At 45.2% G+C, this 20,873-nt stretch overlaps 2 protein-coding genes and 2 non-coding genes across 8 annotated transcripts; all 4 read right to left on the bottom strand.

Moving 5' to 3' along the window:
- Nucleotides 1-967: 967 nt before the first annotated feature.
- Nucleotides 968-8,961, bottom strand: LOC106561671 (solute carrier family 25 member 3). Of its 5 annotated transcripts, none has more exons than XM_014125849.3 (8): nt 8,743-8,961; nt 8,190-8,357; nt 5,297-5,424; nt 4,679-4,858; nt 4,036-4,217; nt 2,741-2,913; nt 2,351-2,461; nt 968-1,720 (listed from the first exon to the last, which is right to left on the bottom strand). In XM_014125849.3, the coding sequence occupies exons 2-8, from the start codon at nt 8,335-8,337 to the stop codon at nt 1,560-1,562; spliced, it is 1,083 nt and encodes a 360-aa protein (XP_013981324.1). In that variant the 5' UTR covers nt 8,338-8,357; nt 8,743-8,961; the 3' UTR covers nt 968-1,559. The 5 variants fall into 5 exon arrangements, with proteins under 5 accessions (XP_013981324.1, XP_013981326.1, XP_013981325.1 ...); XM_014125851.3 differs by lacking the exon at nt 5,297-5,424 and adding an exon at nt 6,640-6,764 and having other exon boundaries at nt 8,743-8,959; XM_014125850.3 differs by lacking the exon at nt 5,297-5,424 and adding an exon at nt 6,640-6,764 and having other exon boundaries at nt 8,737-8,955.
- On the bottom strand, nt 1,864-2,098 carry LOC123724996 (small nucleolar RNA SNORA53). The gene has a single exon (XR_006757472.2). It is a non-coding gene; the product is annotated as a small nucleolar RNA SNORA53 (small nucleolar RNA).
- Nucleotides 3,545-3,779, bottom strand: LOC123724997 (small nucleolar RNA SNORA53). The gene has a single exon (XR_006757473.1). It is a non-coding gene; the product is annotated as a small nucleolar RNA SNORA53 (small nucleolar RNA).
- A 1,215-nt stretch (nt 8,962-10,176) lies between the features above and the next one.
- On the bottom strand, nt 10,177-19,788 carry lap2b (Lamina-associated polypeptide 2). The gene is made up of 6 exons (NM_001173602.1): nt 19,181-19,788; nt 18,625-18,742; nt 18,173-18,340; nt 17,795-17,907; nt 17,493-17,602; nt 10,177-12,495 (listed from the first exon to the last, which is right to left on the bottom strand). Exons 1-6 carry the CDS (start codon nt 19,412-19,414, stop codon nt 12,078-12,080), a joined length of 1,161 nt encoding a protein of 386 aa, NP_001167073.1. The 5' UTR covers nt 19,415-19,788; the 3' UTR covers nt 10,177-12,077.
- Between the last annotated feature and the right edge of the window lie 1,085 nt (nt 19,789-20,873).

Below are 20,873 nucleotides of genomic sequence, written 5' to 3'. Positions count from 1 at the left end.
CTCTTCATTCAATGACTCAATCATGGACACTTACTGAGTTGTGGCTGCTTTACGTGATGTATTGTTGTCTCTACCTTCTTGCCCTTTGTGCTGTTGTCTGTGCCCAATAATGTTCATACCCTGTTTTGTACTACCTACCGTGTTGTCATGTTGTGTTGCTGCCATGTTGTTGTCCTAGGTCTCTCTTTATGTAGTGTCTCTGTCGTGATGTGTTTGTCCAATATTTAAATGTAATTTATTTTTTAATTCCAGCCCCGTCCCCGCAGGAGGCTTTTTGCCTTTTGGTAGGCCGTCATGGTAAATAAGAATTTGTTCTTAACCGACTTGCCTAGTTAAAGTTAAATATATATTTTTTTAATCCCTTGTGGTTTACGCCTCGATCACACCGACAGGTGCTTTGCATTGTGGTACACTAGAAGTACATTCATGTCCAACGGAACGCTGCATTTGCAGTAGAGGCAGTTGCAGTGAGTACATTGGATTTACCAAACATTTGCGTCAAACTGTACACATAGACAGCTTGACAGAAATGGTAGCAGAAGGTGAATTTTGAACATTTCTTGCACACATCCAGATGCTGCATACTGTTTTGTGCTATGGCACTAATCAGTGTGAGCGAGGCGTATTAGTCGCTTTGGTTTCTCTACCATAAGCCGCCTCCAATGTCATTTTAGAGAATTTGGCAGTACATCCAAGCGGCCTCACAACCACAGTCCACTTGTAACCCCACCAGCCCAGGACCTCCACATCCGGCTTCTTCATCTGCAGGATGTATGTGTATTCTAGGTAATAATGCAAGAATCAGACAAATCATAAGAATGTTCCATAACTTCAGTGCAAAACTCCTCATAACTAAACTACAACCAATAACAGAACAAGCAATGATCTGTTTAAAGGGGCATAAAACATCCCCTGAACTACAATCCAACATCAGTCACACACACCTTTCAAAAACAAGGACATAAAATGTTTCCACATTTTCATTTATTTATTAGAACATTAACCAACTGCGGTCGGGTGTTAACCTGATGGCATGTGTTATTGTCTTCTCTCTATTCCCCCACAGGTGGGAACCCTCCTCCCCCTTGACCAGTAGGGTTGGGTTCAGTTTCATTTCAATTAAAACAAATCGAAAAACTAAAATTCCAATTATGAAATTATAATTTAGAAGTGGAATTTCAGTTTACTTCTGGAATCTAATTGAAATGAACCCCAACTCATGCTGACCATGGCCATGTTCAGTACGAAAACGTTTTGGAACGTCGCAGATAGAAACGCTACTAATAGAGTCAACATGATTCTTTATTCTACACGTCGTAGCGGCATGTCTGTTCTACATAGCATATTTTGCTCTGAATGTAATATGCTGAAGTAGCTCAGACCAGAGTAGGTGGTCTACAGGCAGAACAGAACAGCTATGACTATACCAGGCAGATAGCGGTGTGCAGTGTGGATGTGAACTTAAGGATGTGTTGTTTGAAGGCCGCCATCTTATATTGCTGTTGATAAGGCCGCCATTTTTTATAGATATTTGTTGATAAGGCCGCCATTTTGTTTCTTTACTCTGTGATCCCCAGCTTCTTCTTGAGGGACTCGGGCATCTCTGGGGGAGGGGGACGGGGCAGGCGGAAGTAGACCTTGACAGAGTCGTAGATGAACCACTGCAGGGCGGTCAGGGTACCGATCATGATGATACGGGCCACCAGACCCTTCCACACACCTGAGGAGATGGAAAGCAACAGAACACAACAGTTTACACTCAAGTCAAAAATGTAATACTTTATGTTACAGCATAAACATAAAAAATATCAACCAATCAAAATGTCTGATGGTGGTACTCAGATGATGTAGGAGATATTGAATCATGTCCGCTCCCCAGCCTGTCTGCACTGGTCATTTTCCAGCGAGGGTGCCAGTGCAGGGAGTGGGCTGAGGAGCAGGTAGACTGTTCTCACACGCCAATGACTCAAGCACCTCCAACTGTACAGCCAGAAAGCTGCTGGGAGTGTCTGGGCTGGAGCTGCAGTCAACACTCAGAGAGAGAGATAGCAGACTCAGACCAGGAGCGCCCCCCAGAGGTGGATCTAAGGAGCGTGTTGGAAACCTCTTTACTACACAATACATTTCCATCTGAAAGATCCTACTGGCTGAGTCACACTACCGAGCCAAACCAAGCTGTACTGAGCTGGCCTGGTTACACATCTGCCACAGTTAATAGAAGTTGCTGGACAGAACATTGTGAAAGGTAAATATCAGCGTCAACACAGTACAATTCGGTATCTCTCAGTAGAGTGAAAAGGATATGGGGGTAGGGAGGGTTCTGACAGAGGAATGCAGCGCTACTCCTCACCCTTGGGTCCGAGCTTCTTGAGCACTCCGATGGCAGTGCTGCCACTCTCCTTGTTCAGCACAGACACCACGGAGTCAGCAGGGTGGGAGACAATGGCACAGAACACACCAGCTGCAGGGGATAGAACAACCATCAGAGATGTGATCAGGACAACATAGAAAATATCAGATAAGTCAAAATTCTTGAATCGATTAAGAAAAAAAAAAAACATTTTGGATGAGTTATGGCTTAGGAGTAAAGTTATAGGCTACATCTCATACCAACGGAAATCAGTTGTAAAACTCATCTTTAAATGATTGAATACCCAGTATAACCACTTGTGGTTGGAAGTCTAACCAAAACAAACATCTACCAACTTAAATACGCATCTCTTTAGAACTGTGGACTCACCAATGTATCCGGCCACGAAGGTGACGACCAGCTGTTCACCCTTGGAGCACTCAGCACGGGGTTTGGGCACCACATGTTTGTACAGCAGCTCCACGGTCCTCTCAAAGCAGGCAAACTTCATCATGGTGTAGGGGATCTGCCTCATCCACAGAGGGACTACACCCTTGTAGAAACTATAGAGAAGCAGCAAAGGGGCAGAGCGTGAGTGACTTGTTCCATGTTATTGACCTTTACCTCACCAGGATTAAAAGGCCCAGTGCAGTCAAACTTGACTGTCCTCTGTTTTATATACATTTCCACACTGAGGTTGGAATAATAGTGTGAAAATAATGACTTTTTAGTGTAAGAGCTGTTTGAAAAGACCACCTGAAATTTCAGCCTGTTTTGGCGGGATGGGGTTTTGACCTACCTGGTGACATAAATCAGTCGGTAAATTAGTTAATAAACCATTAAGAAAGTTCCAAACTCTGCCAATAACAGCTAGTTCTCAGTTTGCTCCTCCCAACTCAGACCACTCCCAGATAGTCCGAGCTAAATTCTCGCTTGAGAAATTGCTCTTTGCTAAAAAGTTATTTTATTTTTGGCCATTTTAAATGAAAGCAATCACACTTAAGGTTTTTGGATATTGAGATAAAAACAGCTACGTTGGACCTTTAATCTAATTCTGGACTAAACAACTGTTTTAATAGATTATTCCTTGAGCATGTATTTAAGACCAGGAGTAGACTTAAACTGGGTATAGGAAACAGGAACCAAATAGTCTATGACCTGTGTAAAGAAAAAGTTATGTAGGGACATAGAAAAGTTGTCCGCTCCCCAGCCTGTCTGCACTGGTCATTTTCCAGCGAGGGTGCCAGTGCAGGGAGTGGGCTGAGGAGCAGGTAGACTGTTCTCACACGCCAATGACTCAAGCACCTCCAACTGTACAGCCAGAAAGCTGCTGGGAGCGTCTGGGCTGGAGCTGCAGTCAACACTCAGAGAGAGAGATAGCAGACTCAGACCAGGAGCGCCCCCCAGAGGTGGATCTAAGGAGCGTGTTGGACGTTGAAACATCCTCGTCAATGAGGAGTTTATTCTGGGCCAAGTTTATTCTAGTCATTACAAAACAAGGCCATATTAATTCAGCTGGTCCCAATGTGTTCCCTGACCCTCGGCCCTAGCCCTTCGATGGTTGCAGATCTGAGAGCACCAGCACTTCACTGACCATACCAACCCAGACCCTTCAAAATAACAAAAACATCAAAAGGGTTAGGGCTAAGACGGAGGTGACCGGCTGATTCAGTAGGGATACTCACGCCCAGAGTCCCTCCTCGGCGAACATCTTAGGGGCACACTGTCTGAGGTTGTTAGCGTAGCCGGGCTGGGTCTGAATACGCACTTTACACGCCTCCATTGGGGCCAGGGCGATGTCAGCGAAGAACTCTGCACTGGCAGACGCAGCCAGGTAGAGAGAGGTCCTCCACAGGTAGGTGTTTTCCTGCATTTACCAGACAGGCAGGGTAGGAGGTGAAGAGCAAAATCACAATCTCAATTAAGTCTTTCCACGACTCCTCACATCTCACCTGCTTGCCTCAACTGTATTGGAACAGAAGCGCCAAGATTCCTTACTTCAAGACCGTATTCAATGCGTTTTGAGAAGCAGGCGAGAGGATGCAAAAGAAATCAAGGAAAGATTCATTGAGAAAGAACTGATGGATTATTATAAAAATGGGAGGTGGATGACCTTATTCTTTGGGTCTTTCGCAATTCATCTTTACTTGATTCCTTGCATTCACTCTCCTTGCGAAGAAGGTTCAATACAGTTGAGGAGTCAAGGAGACAAGAATCAACATATTGGCTAAGTCCCCCTACTCCCTTTATAGGGCACTACTTTTGTTCAAAGAGTGCCATTTGGGACGCGGACTTAGTCTCACTGATGAGCACTACTACAGTACTGACCTCTCCGATCATGTCGCTGTAGGTGATCTTGAACACCTCATAGAAGCCAAACTTGCAGAGACCCTGCATGGAGTAACCGATGAAAGTGGGAGCCCAGCCCTTAGCCAGCCCTCTCATGCCATCCTCTTTAATGGTGATGGAGAAACCCTTGAAGATGCTCTTGTACTTGTCTGGGTCCACCTGGAGACAGAACCTACATTACAAACTGAACTGAATGAGTTTGTTTTTTTAAGTGGGGCAATACACTCAATACTACAGAAATGCACTCAATACTACAGAAATGCACTCAATACTACAGGGCCATAACACACCAATGTATTATACATTTATTAGAGTTGGGGTCAATGCCATTTCAAATCAGGAAGGGGGGAAAAAAATTGAATTTCAATTTACTCACTGGATTGAAATGGAATTGACCTTCAACACTGCAATGTATCCATTCTTCCAGCGCAGCTGAGCACATTGATCACAGAGACTAGAATTGCGTTCCAAATGGTAACCTATTATCTACATTGTGCACTACTTTGACACAAACCCTAAGGGCCCCTGGTCAAAAGTAGTGCACTATATAGGGAGTCATTTGGGACGCAACCCCACATGACTAGCGGATATACAGACCTGCAGACGGCACTTGACCAGGTCAAGGGGAACGACCGCCGTGTGTGTGATCCCACAGCTGAGGATGCCGCCGAAGCCGCACAAGGCATAGTATTTCTTAGAGCCAAACTCACAGCTAACGTCAGAATCTAGAGCAGACCGAACACAATACAGAATAGAGACAGACAACACACACCATGCTGTTAGTCAACATCACTTCGAAGCCATGCCGAGTGTCTCACACCACAACGTTAGCAATGGATTGTCATAATACGCTCTCTAGGCTTTTCTTTTGATTATGCCCTCTAGCACAGTGGAGAATATGCTCTCCCCGACACTGACATAGTCATTCATGTTTTTATTGTTAAGCAAGTAACACCACTATGGTGGAACAAGCTCCCTCACGACGCCAGGACAGCGGAGTCAATCACCACCTTCCGGAGACACCCGAAACCCCACCTCTTTAAGGAATACCTGGGATAGGATTAAGTAATCCTTCTAACCCCCCCCCCCACCCCAAAAAATATATAGATGTACTATTGTAAAGTGGTTGTTCCACTGGATATCATAAGGTGAATGCACCAATTTGTAAGTCGCTCTGGATAAGAGCATCTGCTAAATGACTTAAATGTAAAACAAATCTTCAATAATAAAAGCAAGGTATGTTTGGGTGATTCCTCTATTCCCATACCAGGGTTGTTATTCATTGAGTGTCAAGAGATGGAGTGCTGATCTAGGATCAGGTCCCCTCTTATCAATGTAATGTTATTCATTATGATTGAAAGGTCAAAACGTATCCCAGATCAGCACTCCTACGCTTTGTGAATACTGGCCAAGGACACCAGTTGTCATTTAGAAAACTTGTTCTGCAAGTATTGTAGGCCCAACTCCAGGGCAGTCCAGTTTTTAACAAGGAGGATGTCCTGTCCTGGCTAGGAATTTGACTGCAGTTGTTGCTAGGCTAAAGGTCACTGATGTTGAATGAATGTGGGTACAGTATCAAATTGCTGTTAGCGGCACAGAGAAAGGGCAAGCGCCTGCCAGTACCATTTAGGGGTGATACCATAAAGTTAAAGAATGCCAGCTTCGCATTCTGTTAAAGCTTCACAGTTCACATGACTTACTTTACTCTCATTTTAGCTCCTAGGGCCTCAACAATACATCTCTAGTTCAAGCATGCAAATAAAATAACTGGCTGCTTCCCCCCACTGCATATTAGTGGAAACACACCGTTCCTGAAAATAAAAGCTATTTGGGGATGTAGTCTTGTTTCAGAACAATACTGTTATCTGGGATGTCAATGTCTTAGTGGAATCCACAACACAATATACATGCCATGCAACCCGTGGTCGGGGGCCACAGACCTGCAACCTGCACTTGACCAGGTCAAGGGGCACCACTGCTGTGTGTGTGGTACCACAGCTCAGGATTCCACCGATGCCACACATGATGAAATAATGCGATGAGCCAAACTCACAACTGTCTCCCTCTGAGGAAAAGACAGTGAATTGGGGGTTCTTTCACAGGGTGTAAAGAGGTTGGAAAACATTTTTTTTATGTACACTGCAGTATTAGGCCTACTCTTTAGTTGGGTAGTTGGTGCAGAGACCTGAATACAAATGTTCAGTTCAACTCCCGAGAGTGAAGACCATATCTTTTTTTCCTAGTACTGAGTCTTTAACTGGTGCCTCACATTCTATTCAAGCCGATACCTCAGCGCGACAGTCTAGCATGACGGCGTTACGACTGATTATTCCGTTTATATATGGGTACATGTAGTTAAAGGGCACCGTATCTTACATAGTACGTAGACGGAGGGTTGTAAACGGTAGCCTATCCGTCTAATCTATTTGATAGGGGCTCAAGTATAACGAAGCCAAACGGTTCCCATTAAATCACTAACTGATAAGACTCAATGGAAGAAACTGTCAAAGCAAGTAGCACAGCCTAGGACAAGGCCATAATGACAGCTTTAGTAAATTGGTAGACTTCCAAACTCACATGGCAAGGAGATCAGGTAACATGTGCAAGCCCCTATACACACACAAATGACAAACAAGTCTTCATGACACTATTCTTTCAACTCAACCATGACATTAGGTCCCCCATGTGTTATTCTACTTATTTGCAACAAAATAAGTCCTAGGCTGTTACAGTGTTTACTTTGTAATTAGCTAGCTACCTGTGCCAGGGCTATAGACAACATGGGACCATTTAGGTCTATCAATATGATTTGCCTTGTAGCTTTAGTCCTCATAAAAAGGGGATTGGGCCTTGGAAATAGTATTAGCTGCATTCCTATTTTAAAATCTCAAGCTAGCTCGATTTTTCTGCAGACTTCTACTATTAAGTTGTCATAACTTCTGGCCTACTTATTACAAAACTTTGCCCTTCACAGTGTCCTCCATGCACGACTGCAAAGGCCTTGCCTAAAAGGAAGTGCAAAAGGACTGTACAGATGCCAAAGGCGAACTAAAAAAATGTCTGATGCCTGATATTCAGCGATCAGTTTTTCCAAGGTTATCTGGACTTCGGCTATTGGATAGTATTACACGAATAGAAATAAAACGTTAGTTCATATTCATGTCAATGATTAGTCTGTTGTATTCATTCTACGTATGTGCATTTAATCCTATAGCCGAAATCTGGATAGATAATTTTAGAAAAACTGGGCCCAGACGATTTACCATTCATAGGTGTAATTAAAAAAAATAGTCATTGATGTAATCACTGATAAGTAAAGAGTGATAGACGGTTCGTTTGGCTTTCGTTCATAAACCCATAACGCTATGGACTAGTAAAAACATAGTGGTAATATTAGCTATCAAACCTATTTTAGCGAGCTAAATCGTTGCGGACTTTGCTAGCTACCGTTAGTTGGCTAATATTAAGTAACATACACCACTCTTCTTACCGGCAACTGCAGCGGCAGCCAATGTGCGTTTTCTTGGTCCATGTTCGGCAGCAAGGCTTTGTGGTGGCTCCTCGACCTTCTGTAGCGTGAAAAGGGGCGCACTGAACGGGTTTGATCGCGCCAAATGTGTTAACGCGTTGGGGTACATTGTTCCTTAATCAAGGGTGGCTGTGGGGAACAGATGAAGACAACGTGGTTAGCTAGCTTTACAAAAAAAAACAATGGATGAAACAAATCAAAATGTATTTAGTTAGTTGGCCAACTTGGCCTGAAATTACATGTCATGTAAGTTGTTTCAACATGTATTTGTTACTTTGAAGCAATAGAGCTATCTAGCTAACATCGTTAGTACACAAAAGCCTGCTGGCTAGCCTGAGTGTTAGCTAGTTGCTAGGCTAGCTAACGTTAGCTAGCCGGCCAACATTTTTTTAGATTATCCTTGCTGGAGCAACCAATATTCTTGTCTTGAGAAATGTATCCCACATCAACAAATGTGTTACTACGTAAAGTATAAATTCACAAAAAGTTATCTTTGTATGTTCTTTACTTCCACGCGTTCAGTCGCAAAATGGCGCCGCCGTCCTTCACCACCGGCGAATCGTAGAGACCGTGGTGTCTGGCAAGTGTCCGTCCTAACTGTGCAAGAGACTACGTCACCTGACGTTAGAGGATACGTCAGTTCCGCACAAAGTGCACTTTTGGTGTCTTTGGGATGCTCTGTGGCGTCCTACCTATACCAGGTTTTTCTGCATACAATATGAAGGTCCCTGACTGCCCCAGGTGGCAATTTGTGTCATTTTTTGTGTTGTTCATTCATTGATTTGTACTTTTCCTTTGTGACAGGCACACATTCAGACAGTGTAGCGAAGAAGGTGCAACAGTGCCTCTTCAACCTAAGGAGGCTGAAGAAATTTGGCTTGTCACCTAAAACCCTCACAAACTTTTACAGATGCACAATTGAGAGCATCCTGTCGGGCTGTATCACCGCCTGGTACGGCAACTGCACTGCCCACAACCGCAGGGCTCTCCAGAGGGTAGTGCGGTCTGCACAACGCATCACTGGGAGCAAACTATCTACCCTCCAGGACACCTACAGCACCCAATGTCACAGGAAGGCCAAAAAGATAATCAAGGACAACAACCAGCCGAGCCACTGCCTGTTCACCCTGCTGTCATCCAGAAGGCGAGGTCAGTACAGGTGCATCAAAGCTGGGACCGAGAGACTGAAAAACAGCTTCTACTCAAGGCCATCACTGTTAAAAACAAACATCACTAGCACAGAAAGGTGGCTGCCTACAGACTTGAATCATCGGCCACTTTTAATAATGACACTTTAATAATGTTTACATATCTTGCATTACTCATCATTACTCATCTCATATGTATAATGTATACTGTATTCTATACTATCTATTGCACCTTAGCTTATGCTGCCGCTCTGACATTGCTCATCCATATATTCATATATTCTTATTCCATTCCTTAGATTTGTGTAAATTAGGTAGTTGTTGTGGAATTATTAGATATTACTTGTTAGATATTGCTGCACTGTCAGAACTAGAAGCACAAGCATTTCGCTACACTCGCAATAACATCTGCTAACCATGTGTATGTGACCAATATAATTTGATTTGATTCAAGTTGAAGGATGCCACTCAACACTCTTCTTTCACCTTTGAGTTGGACGCTTATCTTACTATGCATGAATGTTTTCAGTTTTTGTTGAAATATTCTCAAACAAGAGCATCCTTCTGAGGTGTTTTATGCATGTGACCAACTGCGTTCGACTGTGGGCGTCTGCACAGTGTGCACCACAAGACTGTTAACCCACTGAACTAAGTCCTAGGCATTACCTCAGTGAGCCAACACAAATCTTCAAGTCTCAGGCAAGACAAGGGTTCTCATAATCGTCACTAACAGATGTCAATACAGTAGCTGTCCATCGAACAGTTTACAAACTCCATCTCAATAAAGAAAACCACGGGGAGACAATTGAATTACCACATTTATTTCATGATAGTATTTTAAATAAAAACAGATTCAAAATCCTTACCCCCACAATCCCTATCATATCTGTCCATCCATGGGAAGCTAGCTGCCTGATCAAAGTCAAAAACATTTGAATCTTTAATATATTCACTGTGTAACCACAAGTCAACAAAGAGGTAAAGTTTTAAGATAGCATTTTTTTTTTTAAGTTTCACTTTCACCTAGACAAAAAACCAACATTAACAATTCACATTAGAAAAATACAGAAAGAAAAAATACTTATTTTCAACACTGGACAAACATTTCAACATCTTGACATCAAAATTCTATGAATGGTCAACATAAGTTAAGTTGCTATCAATATTACCATTAGTCTCAGTCAATTGTTCTACTGTCCCCTTTAGTGTTACCTCTTCTATGACAATGAAGTGTACATGAGGCAGAGTAAATTTCAATTTATAGTCCAAGTAACAAAATGGAATACATTGTTAACTCGTATATTTGCTCAACTACCTATTGCAAAAACGTTATTCTTCCCAGATCAGTAGAGTGCAGAACCGCTTAGAAGGGCAGTGTGGGTGCACTAAAAAAAAGACAGCCAGTCTTGGGTCATGTTCCTTAGGCAACAAACAGCGAAAACACACATTAAAACAGAGAGGATTATAGCCATCTTGCTACAGTGCCCTACTGAACATGACCCGGTAGATGGGACTGGAAGATCTGGAATCTTTAGCACAACAAATCACTACTAAATGAAACATGTACGTAAACTCACACAAACTCACAAAGCTATACTGGGATTTGGGTCACTGCCCCTCAGGTCAGGTGCCATCATGAGCCATTCAAAGGTCAGACCACTTACTTAGTTACTGCAGCATATACCAAAAACGAGCAATTTAACCAAAGAAAATCAGTTTTATAACCTTTATATCTTGAAAATAAGGGTTTTTCCTCATACAGTGACGAGACCTGAAGTTACACTATTGGACACTGTCACTCCTCCCAGCACTGATCAGATTAATTTAGAGCAGATTAGAATAGACCTGAGCACCATTATTCTACCTAGCTTTATTATTACTACTAGTGTATATTCAAAAATCCATACAGAAATACTTGGAAATGTTCCCGTAATTAGTAGCATTTCTTTGTGCTTGAATTAGTGGGAGGGCACTAAGCAGGGTTGAGGTAAATTCCATGTAAATTCCAGTCGATTCAGGAAGTACACTGGAATTCCAATTCTCTTCCATGCTTTTTAATGAGGATCATTTGGAATTGTTTACTTTCTGAATTGACTGGAATTGAAATGGAATTGACACTTACACTGGCACTAAGTGCTATCACTGTGCATGCACTTCACCATCAGAAAAACACCTGGCACCACAGACACTCCAAAAACTACAAACACGTCCTTCAAAAACTACAACCATGCGTACGACTTGTCTGTCCTTTCTAAAAATACACACACAAAGAATACACAACATAGACTTCACACTACAATTAAAAACAGCTTAATAATAAAAACAAGTCTCTTCAGACTGTCTTGGCAAGACAGTGTTGGTTTTCCAGGAAGCTGGTGTTGGTTGGGTTGAATACCCCTCCTGCTCTCCTGGTTGGGTTGAATACCCATCCTGCTCTCCTCACGTGGGGTGAGGAAAAGTGAACAAGGAGGGGACAGGGTGATAGTCTACCAGCCCAGATTAAAAGTCAGTCAGTCCTCCAAGGTGGTGACCAGAGGATGATGATGGAGGGGTTGTGGTGAGCTAGTGAGGTGTGGATGGCAGAGCAGTGGCCAGGTGGTCTGTTGAATAACTGGGGTTCTGACCTCAATTGGACAACCTGGTAAAATAACGGTAAAAAAATACAAGAAAAAAAGAGAGCAGGGTGGAGAGGGTGCACTGCTTACCTGCCGCCACTTTCTGCTTCTGCACCTTGGCTGCTGCCTCCCCCGATACCCAGCGGCACAATCACATTATCGAACACAGCATCCACCACCTTATCAACCGTGCTACACAGGTGACCCTTAGCGCTGTTTAGGAGACCCTTGGCGTCGGTTAGCATTCCCTTGAAGGACTGAACCTGATCTGCATCGAGGTGCTGAATGGCGAAGTAGATGGACCCAGCTACAGTGACGAGTACCATGAGCTTTAGTAGGACAGAGAGGAAGCCGGGCCTGGCCGGCACATTGGAGCCCAAGGAGCTGCATTCAGAATAAGACTCTGTATAGATGGAGCGCTCCAGGAGAGACTCGTTCAGCCAGTAGTTGCTGGGTTTCACCGGTCGGCCCGCCGCGCCGCGAATAGGTCGCCTGCAGCTGGCGCTGGGGAGAGAGGGATTAGAGGATGAGGTGAGTGACTAAAGTAATTTAAATCTACTGCTTTAAATATCACTGAAAAGTAGGGCTGTGAAGGTCATGGAATTTTGGATGACGGTAATTGGCCAGCCAAATGACCGCAAGTCTCCGCATTAACCATTCGAATAGCAAGAAATGTTAAATATTATTATTACACACATTTTCTTCTCTCCTCCACTCCTGACTGCATGAGCTGCCATAGATTATATTTCTGTGTGTGCTGCTGCAATTTGCTTGCAGATTTCTATGTGTGCTTGTTTGCTACAACACCTTGTTTGTTTCAGAAAGGAGAAACAAAGTTTCATCACGTTGTTAAGAGTCCATGTTACCGTATAAACGGACTCAACCACACGAATACCTAACCATCCCGTCTTCAGTCAGCTGTTTTAGTTCATTTTTGTTGTTGTTGCGGTGATGACAGTTCTTTTATTTTCATGGCAGTCTTCATTCATAACTATCGATTACATGGTTATACAGTAATTGTGCTAGACCTACTGGAAAGATAAGTACTTTTCCAAAATTATATTTAATCTTTCTTGACAAAACAACCATTCTTCATGTCACATCCTGACCAGTATAGGGGTTATTGGTTATTGTAGTTTGGTCAGGACGTGGCAGGGGGTATTTGTTTTATGTGGTTCGGGGTGTGTGTGCTTTGACCTCTTTCTCCCCTCTCTCTCCAGATGAAATCTCGCGTCTTGTGACGGCCGGCCGCCCAACAACCTGCCCACTTGACCCTATCCCCTCCTCTCTTCTCCAGACCATTTCCGGAGACCTTCTCCCCTTCCTCACCTTGCTCATCAACTCATCCTTGACCGCTGGCTACGTCCCTTCCGTCTTCAAGAGAGCGAGAGTTGCACCCCTTCTGAAAAAACCTACACTCGATCCCTCCGATGTCAACAACTACAGACCAGTATCCCTTCTTTCTTTTCTCTCCAAAACTCTTGAACGTGCCGTCCTTGGCCAGCTCTCCTGCTATCTCTCTCAGAATGACCTTCTTGATCCTAATCAGTCAGGTTTCAAGACTGGGCATTCAACTGAGACTGCTCTTCTCTGTGTCACGGAGGCTCTCCGCACTGCTAAAGCTAACTCTCTCTCCTCTGCTCTCATCCTTCTAGACCTATCTGCTGCCTTTGATACTGTGAACCATCAGATCCTCCTCTCCACCCTCTCCGAGTTGGGCATCTCCGGCGCGGCCCACGCTTGGATTGCGTCCTACCTGACAGGTCGCTCCTACCAGGTGGCGTGGCGAGAATCTGTCTCCGCACCATGCGCTCTCACCACTGGTGTCCCCCAGGGCTCTGTTCTAGGCCCTCTCCTATTCTCGCTATACACCAAGTCACTTGGCTCTGTCATATCCTCACATGGTCTCTCCTATCATTGCTATGCAGACGACACACAATTAATCTTCTCCTTTCCCCCTTCTGATAACCAGGCGGCGAATCGCATCTCTGCATGTCTGTCAGACATATCAGTGTGGATGACGGATCACCACCTCAAGCTGAACCTCGGCAAGACGGAGCTGCTCTTCCTCCCGGGGAAGGACTGCCCGTTCCATGATCTCGCCATCACGGTTGACAACTCCCTTGTGTCCTCCTCCCAGAGTGCTAAGAACCTTGGCGTGATCCTGGACAACACCCTGTCGTTCTCCACTAACATCAAGGCGGTGACCCGATCCTGTAGGTTCATGCTCTACAACATTCACAGAGTACGACCCTGCCTCACACAGGAAGCGGCACAGGTCCTAATCCAGGCACTTGTCATCTCCCGTCTGGATTACTGCAACTCGCTGTTGGCTGGGCTCCCTGCCTGTGCCATTAAACCCCTACAACTCATCCAGAACGCCGCAGCCCGTCTGGTGTTCAACCTTCCCAAGTTCTCTCACGTCACCCCGCTCCTCCGCTCTGTCCACTGGCTTCCTGTTGAAGCTCGCATCCGCTACAAGATCATGGTGATTGCCTACGGAGCTGTGAAGGGAACGGCACCTCCATACTTTCAGGCTCTGATCAGGCCCTACACCCAAACAAGGGCACTGCGTTCATCCACCTCTGGCCTGCTGGCCCCCCTACCTCTGAGGAAGCACAGTTCCCGCTCAGCCCAGTCAAAACTGTTCGCTGCTCTGGCACCCCAATGGTGGAACAAGCTCCCTCACGACGCCAGGACAGCGGAGTCAATCACCACCTTCCGGAGACACCTGAAACCCCACCTCTTTAAGGAATACCTAGGATAGGATAAAGTAATCCTTCTAACCCCCCCCCTTAAAAGATTTAGATGCACTATTGTAAAGTGGTTGTTCCACTGGATATCATAAGGTGAATGCACCAATTTGTAAGTCGCTCTGGATAAGAGCGTCTGCTAAATGACTTAAATGTAAATGTGTGTGTTTATGTAGAGGGGTGTTTGATTTATGTATTCCGGGGTTTTGGTCTATGTTCTATGTTAGTGTATTTCTATGTTCCGTCTAGTCATTCTATTTCTATGTTTAGGTATTGGGATTGGGGCCTTCAATTGGAGGCAGCTGTTTTTTGTTGCCTCTGATTGATGGTCCTATAATTTGGAGTGTGTTTGTTATGGGAATTGTGGGAGGTTGTTTTTTTTCACTGCTGTGTTTAGCCTGCAAGACTGTTCCGTTTGTTTATTGTTTTGTTTATTTAAGTGTTCACAATAAAAGTCAAGATGAACACTCAACCCGCTGTGCCTTGGTCCAATTACTACGACGGCCGTGACAGAACCTCCCACCACCAACGGACCAAGCAGCGGGGTAAGGAGCAAAAAAATATTTTTGTGGACTATAAGGAGTACTGGACTTGGGAAGACATCTTGGAGGGTAAAGGATCCTACACATGGGAGGAGATCCAGGCTGGAAGGGATCGCCTCCCATGGAGACAGGTGGAAATAGCGAGGGAGGAACGGCGAAGGTGGAGTGAAAACCGGGACTATTATATGGGAACACGGCTGGCAAGGAAGCCGGATAGGCAGCCCCAATATTTTTTTTTGGGGGGGGCACACGGGTAGTTTGGCTAGGGCAGGCAGTAGACCTGAGCCAACTATCCGTGCTTATTATGGGGAACAGAGGATCAGAAGAGCACCATACTATGCGGAAGTGCGCACGATCTCGCCTATGCGCACGAACAGTCCGGTGAGAATGATTCCAGCCCCTCGCAAGTGCCATGCTCGAGTGAGCACTCAGCCCGTAGGGGTTGTGTGCTCCAGACCTCCAGTAATGCTTCACGGCCCAGTGTATCCTGTTCCCGCTCCTCGCACTAGCCCTGAGGTGCGTGTATCCAGTATGGCGTCTCCAAAGCCAGCACCACGCACCAGGCTTCCAGTGCGTCAGCCCAGTCCAACTCGTCCTGTTCCTGCTCCTCGCACTAGCCCTGAGGTGCGTGTCTCCAGTCTGGCACATCCAAAGCCAGCTCCACGCACCAGGCTTCCAGTGCATCAGCCCAGTCCAGTACGTCCTGTTCCTGCTCCTCGCACTAGCCTTGGGGTGCGTGTCTCCAGTCTGGTACCTCCACTACCAGCCCCACGCATCAGGCTTTCAGTGCGCAGTCCCCGTCCAGAGCTTCCGACGACAGTACCCCGTCCAGAGCTTCCGACGACAGTACCCCGTCCAGAGCTTCCGACGACAGTACCCCGTCCAGAGCTTCCGACGACAGTGCCCCGTCCAGAGTGTCCGGAAACAGTGCCCCGTCCAGAGTGTCCGACGACAGTGCCCCGTCCAGAGTGTCCGACGACAGTGCCCCGTCCAGAGTGTCCGACGACAGTGCCCCGTCCAGAGTGTCCAGTGACAGTACCCCGTCTAGAGACGGCCCACAGTCCGGAACCGAGAGAGACGGCCCACAGTCCGGAACCGAGTGAGACGGCCCACAGTCCGGAACCGAGTGAGACGGCCCACAGTCGGGAACCGAGTGAGACGGCCCACAGTCGGGAACCGAGTGAGACGGCCCACAGTCGGGAACCGAGTGAGACGGCCCACAGTCCGGAACCGAGTGAGACGGCCTACAGTCCGGAACCGGAGCTCCCAGAGTCGCCCTACAGTCCGGAACCGGAGCTCCCAGAGTCGCACTACAGTCCGGAGCTCCCAGAGTCGCACTACAGTCCGGAGCTCCCAGAGTCACACTACAGTCCGGAGCTCCCAGAGTCACACTACAGTCCGGAGCTCCCAGAGTCGCACTTCTGCCCGAGGTCTACAGCGAAGCGCTTCAGCCCGAGGTCTACAGCGAGGCGCTTCAACCAAAGGTATTCTGCGGGGGTGGACAGGTTAGGTGGTGGACTAAGGCCAGAACCTGAGCCACCTCCACAGTAGGAGGATTGGGGAGGGGGGGGGTGTAGCACGGGAACCGTCGGTGACGGCAGCCACCCTCCCTTCCCTCCTTTTTTTTTGGGGGGGGGGGTTATTTTGTGTTTATTTTTGTATGAGGTGCATCCGGGGTCTGCACCTTTGGGGGGGGGGGGGGGGGGGGTACTGTCATGTCCTGACCAGTATAGGGGTTATTGTAGTTTGGTCAGGACGTGGCAGGGGGTATTTGTTTTATGTGGTTCGGGGTGTGTGTTTATGTAGAGGGGTGTTTGATTTATGTATTCCGGGGTTTTGGTCTATGTCCTATGTTAGTGTATTTCTATGTTCCGTCTAGTCATTCTATTTCTATGTTTAGGTATTGGGATTGGGGCCTTCAATTGGAGGCAGCTGTTTTTCGTTGCCTCTGATTGAAGGTCCTATAATTAGGAGTGTGTTTGTTATGGGAATTGTGGTATTTTTTAAATGTATTTTATTTTTTATTTTTTTGCACTGCTGTGTTTAGCCTGCAAGACTGTTCGTTCGTTTATTGTTTTGTTTATTTAAGTGTTCACAATAAAAGTCAGGATGAGCACTTAACCCGCTGCGTCTTGGTCCAATTACTACGACGGCCGTGACACTTCAAGGCTACTTCGCTGATGAAGTGAAATGTCAACAGACTTACCTGATGCCTGTGGGTGAAAGGATCTCATTAGCGAGAATCTCTTCAACATTCTCCCTCGTCTTCTTAGGGGTCTGGTCGCCAGTTGCTAGGCTCACCTCCATCACCTGTAGCTGTGAACATTGACAATAGCAACAGATGATTGAGGCTGGAGTTTATGGGTGCAAGATAATGTTATTTGTGCTGAACTTTCTTGCTGTTGAAGACGAAAGCGGTATTAATGTGAGAGCTCTGATTTCCATTGTATGTTTTAATTATTATTTATTTATTGTATATGGAAAATAAAGTTGAACTTGAAGGCTTACCTTGCTGCTCCGTCTGCTGCTGTTCCTAACAGTGACAGGAGTCTTCCCTCTGCTCCTCAAAGGCTTCTCCACAACGGGAACAGGCTCTGGTTCCGTAGCAGTACCTATCTCATCTGGCACAGGCAAAGCCAACATGAGTCAGTGAGAATCAAGGCATCTAAACTGACAGTCAAACATCATAAAATAAAAAAAGATCCATTCCATTTAAATTCAGGAAGTAGACTGAAATTAACATTTTCCTCATTGCTTTTCAGTTTAGTCCTACTTCCTGAATTGAAATGGAATTGATCCCAACCCTGAATTAACTTTTATTTGTATAGGTGAGCTGCCTAATTAATGGTGCATGTTCTTGTGCAGTGGTAAGATGATTGCTCTCACCTTCCTCCTTGTCACTGTACTGGCCAGAGTATGTGTTGCCGTTCTGGTTGCCATCTGCCTTGGCTGCAGCGTTAACTGTGGCAGTTTCAGGTGGGCTGGGTGTAGTCTCAGCAGCAGGTGTATCCAGTAGCTTCTGAAGCTTTTTCTCATAAAGCTTCCTGGTGGAGCCTGAGGGAAAGGCAAAGGAAACCAGTTAGGGATGAAGTGAACTGTGGTTAAACATATATATCTCCGTTTGTCTGAGGCTGTTGGTGCACACACCTCCATAGTCTCAAGTGGCTTCCTCTCCTCGTCTCCTTTCCTTCATCTGCACAGGTTTGAAAGAACTGATGAGTTGAAAGCAGATTCCTCAGTAGGCTTCTGCCATTTGACTTTCACTTCTCTTCTCCAATCAGTGCAGATGAAGGAGAGGAGGACACCTTAGACAAGTGAGAGATATATGCAGGACTCACCAACTATGGGCCCAGCGTTGACTCCATGTTTCAACAGCTCATCTTTTAAACTTGCATCGGTGAGGTCTGTGACTTCCACTTCTTCTGAGCGAGGCTTGTCTGTCTTCCTGGTAGCTTTCTATGGATTGATTATGGGTGTCAATACATAGATTGGTTAATTCGATTATCTAATAGAGGCTAATATTTGGTCTCTATCTAACGTTATCTAGCCTAGTGGTTAGAGCGTTGGACTAGTAACCGAAAGGTTGCAAGATCGAATCTACCGAGCTGACAAGGTAAAACACCTGTCTTTCTGCCCCTGAGCAAGGCAGTTCCTAGGTCGTTTTTGAAAATAAGAATTTGTTCTTAACACATCCATTAGAGAACTAATTCAAGGCGTGAGTAGCAGGGAAAATAATGTTAGTGTATATTTCACGGAAATAACATCACATGGACAGCATCCTTGATTTTACAACACAGGTATCTAGTGATTTAATGCATTATGACTAAAATTAGAATATCCATTCACACTCATAGCACTGTAATAACCATTTATAACAAACATTTCATTACTTACTCTTCCAGATCGGCTCTTGTTGGAGACTACAGGGGCTGGTAAATCTTCATCACTGGAAAACGTGTCTACAGATGGTGGACATTTCTTGTTCTGAACGGTCAAGTTTTTCAGGTACAACTGAATGTACACATCTTTCTTCTGTTCGGAGCTGGGAAGTGGGACATTGTTGGCCGTGAGCTCACTTTTGAGCTTATCCTTCGTGAGAACAGACGGATCTTCGAGGAATTCCGCCATGCCTGGTTGCTTTCTTCTAGTTTAAAACTGTAGCTAGCAAGTAATGCTGAAATGTAGCAGTTAGCAAACTCGGTCGCTAACAACAACAACAACAAAACGTGCAGAGCTAGCAATGTCGGCAAATGAAAAGACTGGCGCCCAGCGATTTAACTTAGCTAGCATGAACTAGCTATCCGGTTTAGTTACTTATTTTTTTTATCTTCAGATATATTCACCTCCGATCGCTTGTCTCAGGCTGCGATTATTTAGCAAAAATACAGATGCAATTTAATTGTATATTTAAACTGAACAAGTAAATACGGATTTAAAACTATTTAAAGAACTGTAGGCCCGATTAGTTAAAGCCCGGCCTATTTGCGTCTGTCTGTCCGCAGTCGTAAACCAGTTAATACCAAGCCAAGGCAACAAAGAGAAGAGCTATTGGACGGTAGACGGCAATGAACTATAAACTAGATGGTGATTGGTCGGTCTTGAAAATAACAGATGCACCTGCCACAAAGAAAGAGGAGCTTCAACATCAGTAGGCCTAGTCAGCAGTCAAAATAGCATATCGTCTGAATTTCTGCCCAGATTGATTTTGGTATAGTTTAAAAGTCCTTTATAATGACATGAGAGGTCATTTCCAATTGTATAACACTGATGATGATGATGAAACTCTGCATCCCCATCTGAAGATGGCAGTGTCATCCACTATATGGTTGAGTCTGAAAACCAGTGGTCGGTGAGAGCAGCCCCCTAAGCACTTCACAATTCACAGACTATAAGTGACAAAGGAAAGCTGTTATAACAGTGTTACATTAAACGTTATAAACATTGTTTGACACAGGCGTACATAGGAATATTCTTAACATAATGTACACGCTGGTCAGATCGTTCTGAAGTATAAATTAAGCTAAGATAAGTGGTCACTTCTTATCGCACAAGGAAATAAATGTCCATGACTAATTTGACCAGCTGAGAGAGAGAGAGAGAGAGAGAAAAATCACAGTCATAGAAAAATATTTCTGACCACTGTCTGGCTCCGGTCTTCAGGGCATGCCAGTTGCCAAGCCTTTACACTGTGGTGGTGAAGGCCCTATGATGCCATGGTGACAGTGGTTTGAGGTGGCAGAGTGTTGCCCCTAGACCTGGGCTGAATCCCAAATGGCACCTTATTCCCTATAGTGCACTGGAGCCCATTGGGCTCTGGTCAAAAGTGGTGCACTATACCGGGAATAGAGAGCCATTTGGGACATAACCCTGGCCTTTCTGGGATGCTGCTGCTACCGTAGAAACCAAGCAATGGATCCCCAGCCCACCTCAGCCTTCAGCCTCAAACCACACAGAATACAGTGCTTGAAGTTTATAGTTCAGGTTTTCCATAGCCGACTTGCCAATGGGGTGTAAGCATAAAAAATGTTGAGCCCTTGAGAAACACCTCTTAAGTTTTCTTTGTATGTCATTTACACAGAAAATACGC

The sequence above is a fragment of the Salmo salar genome, chromosome 10 (genome assembly GCF_965601325.2).
Source record: "Salmo salar chromosome 10, fSalSal1, whole genome shotgun sequence".
Taxonomy (NCBI): domain Eukaryota; kingdom Metazoa; phylum Chordata; class Actinopteri; order Salmoniformes; family Salmonidae; genus Salmo; species Salmo salar.
Note: the sequence above shows the minus strand (reverse complement) of the source record. Positions and strands in the feature narration are given on the sequence as shown.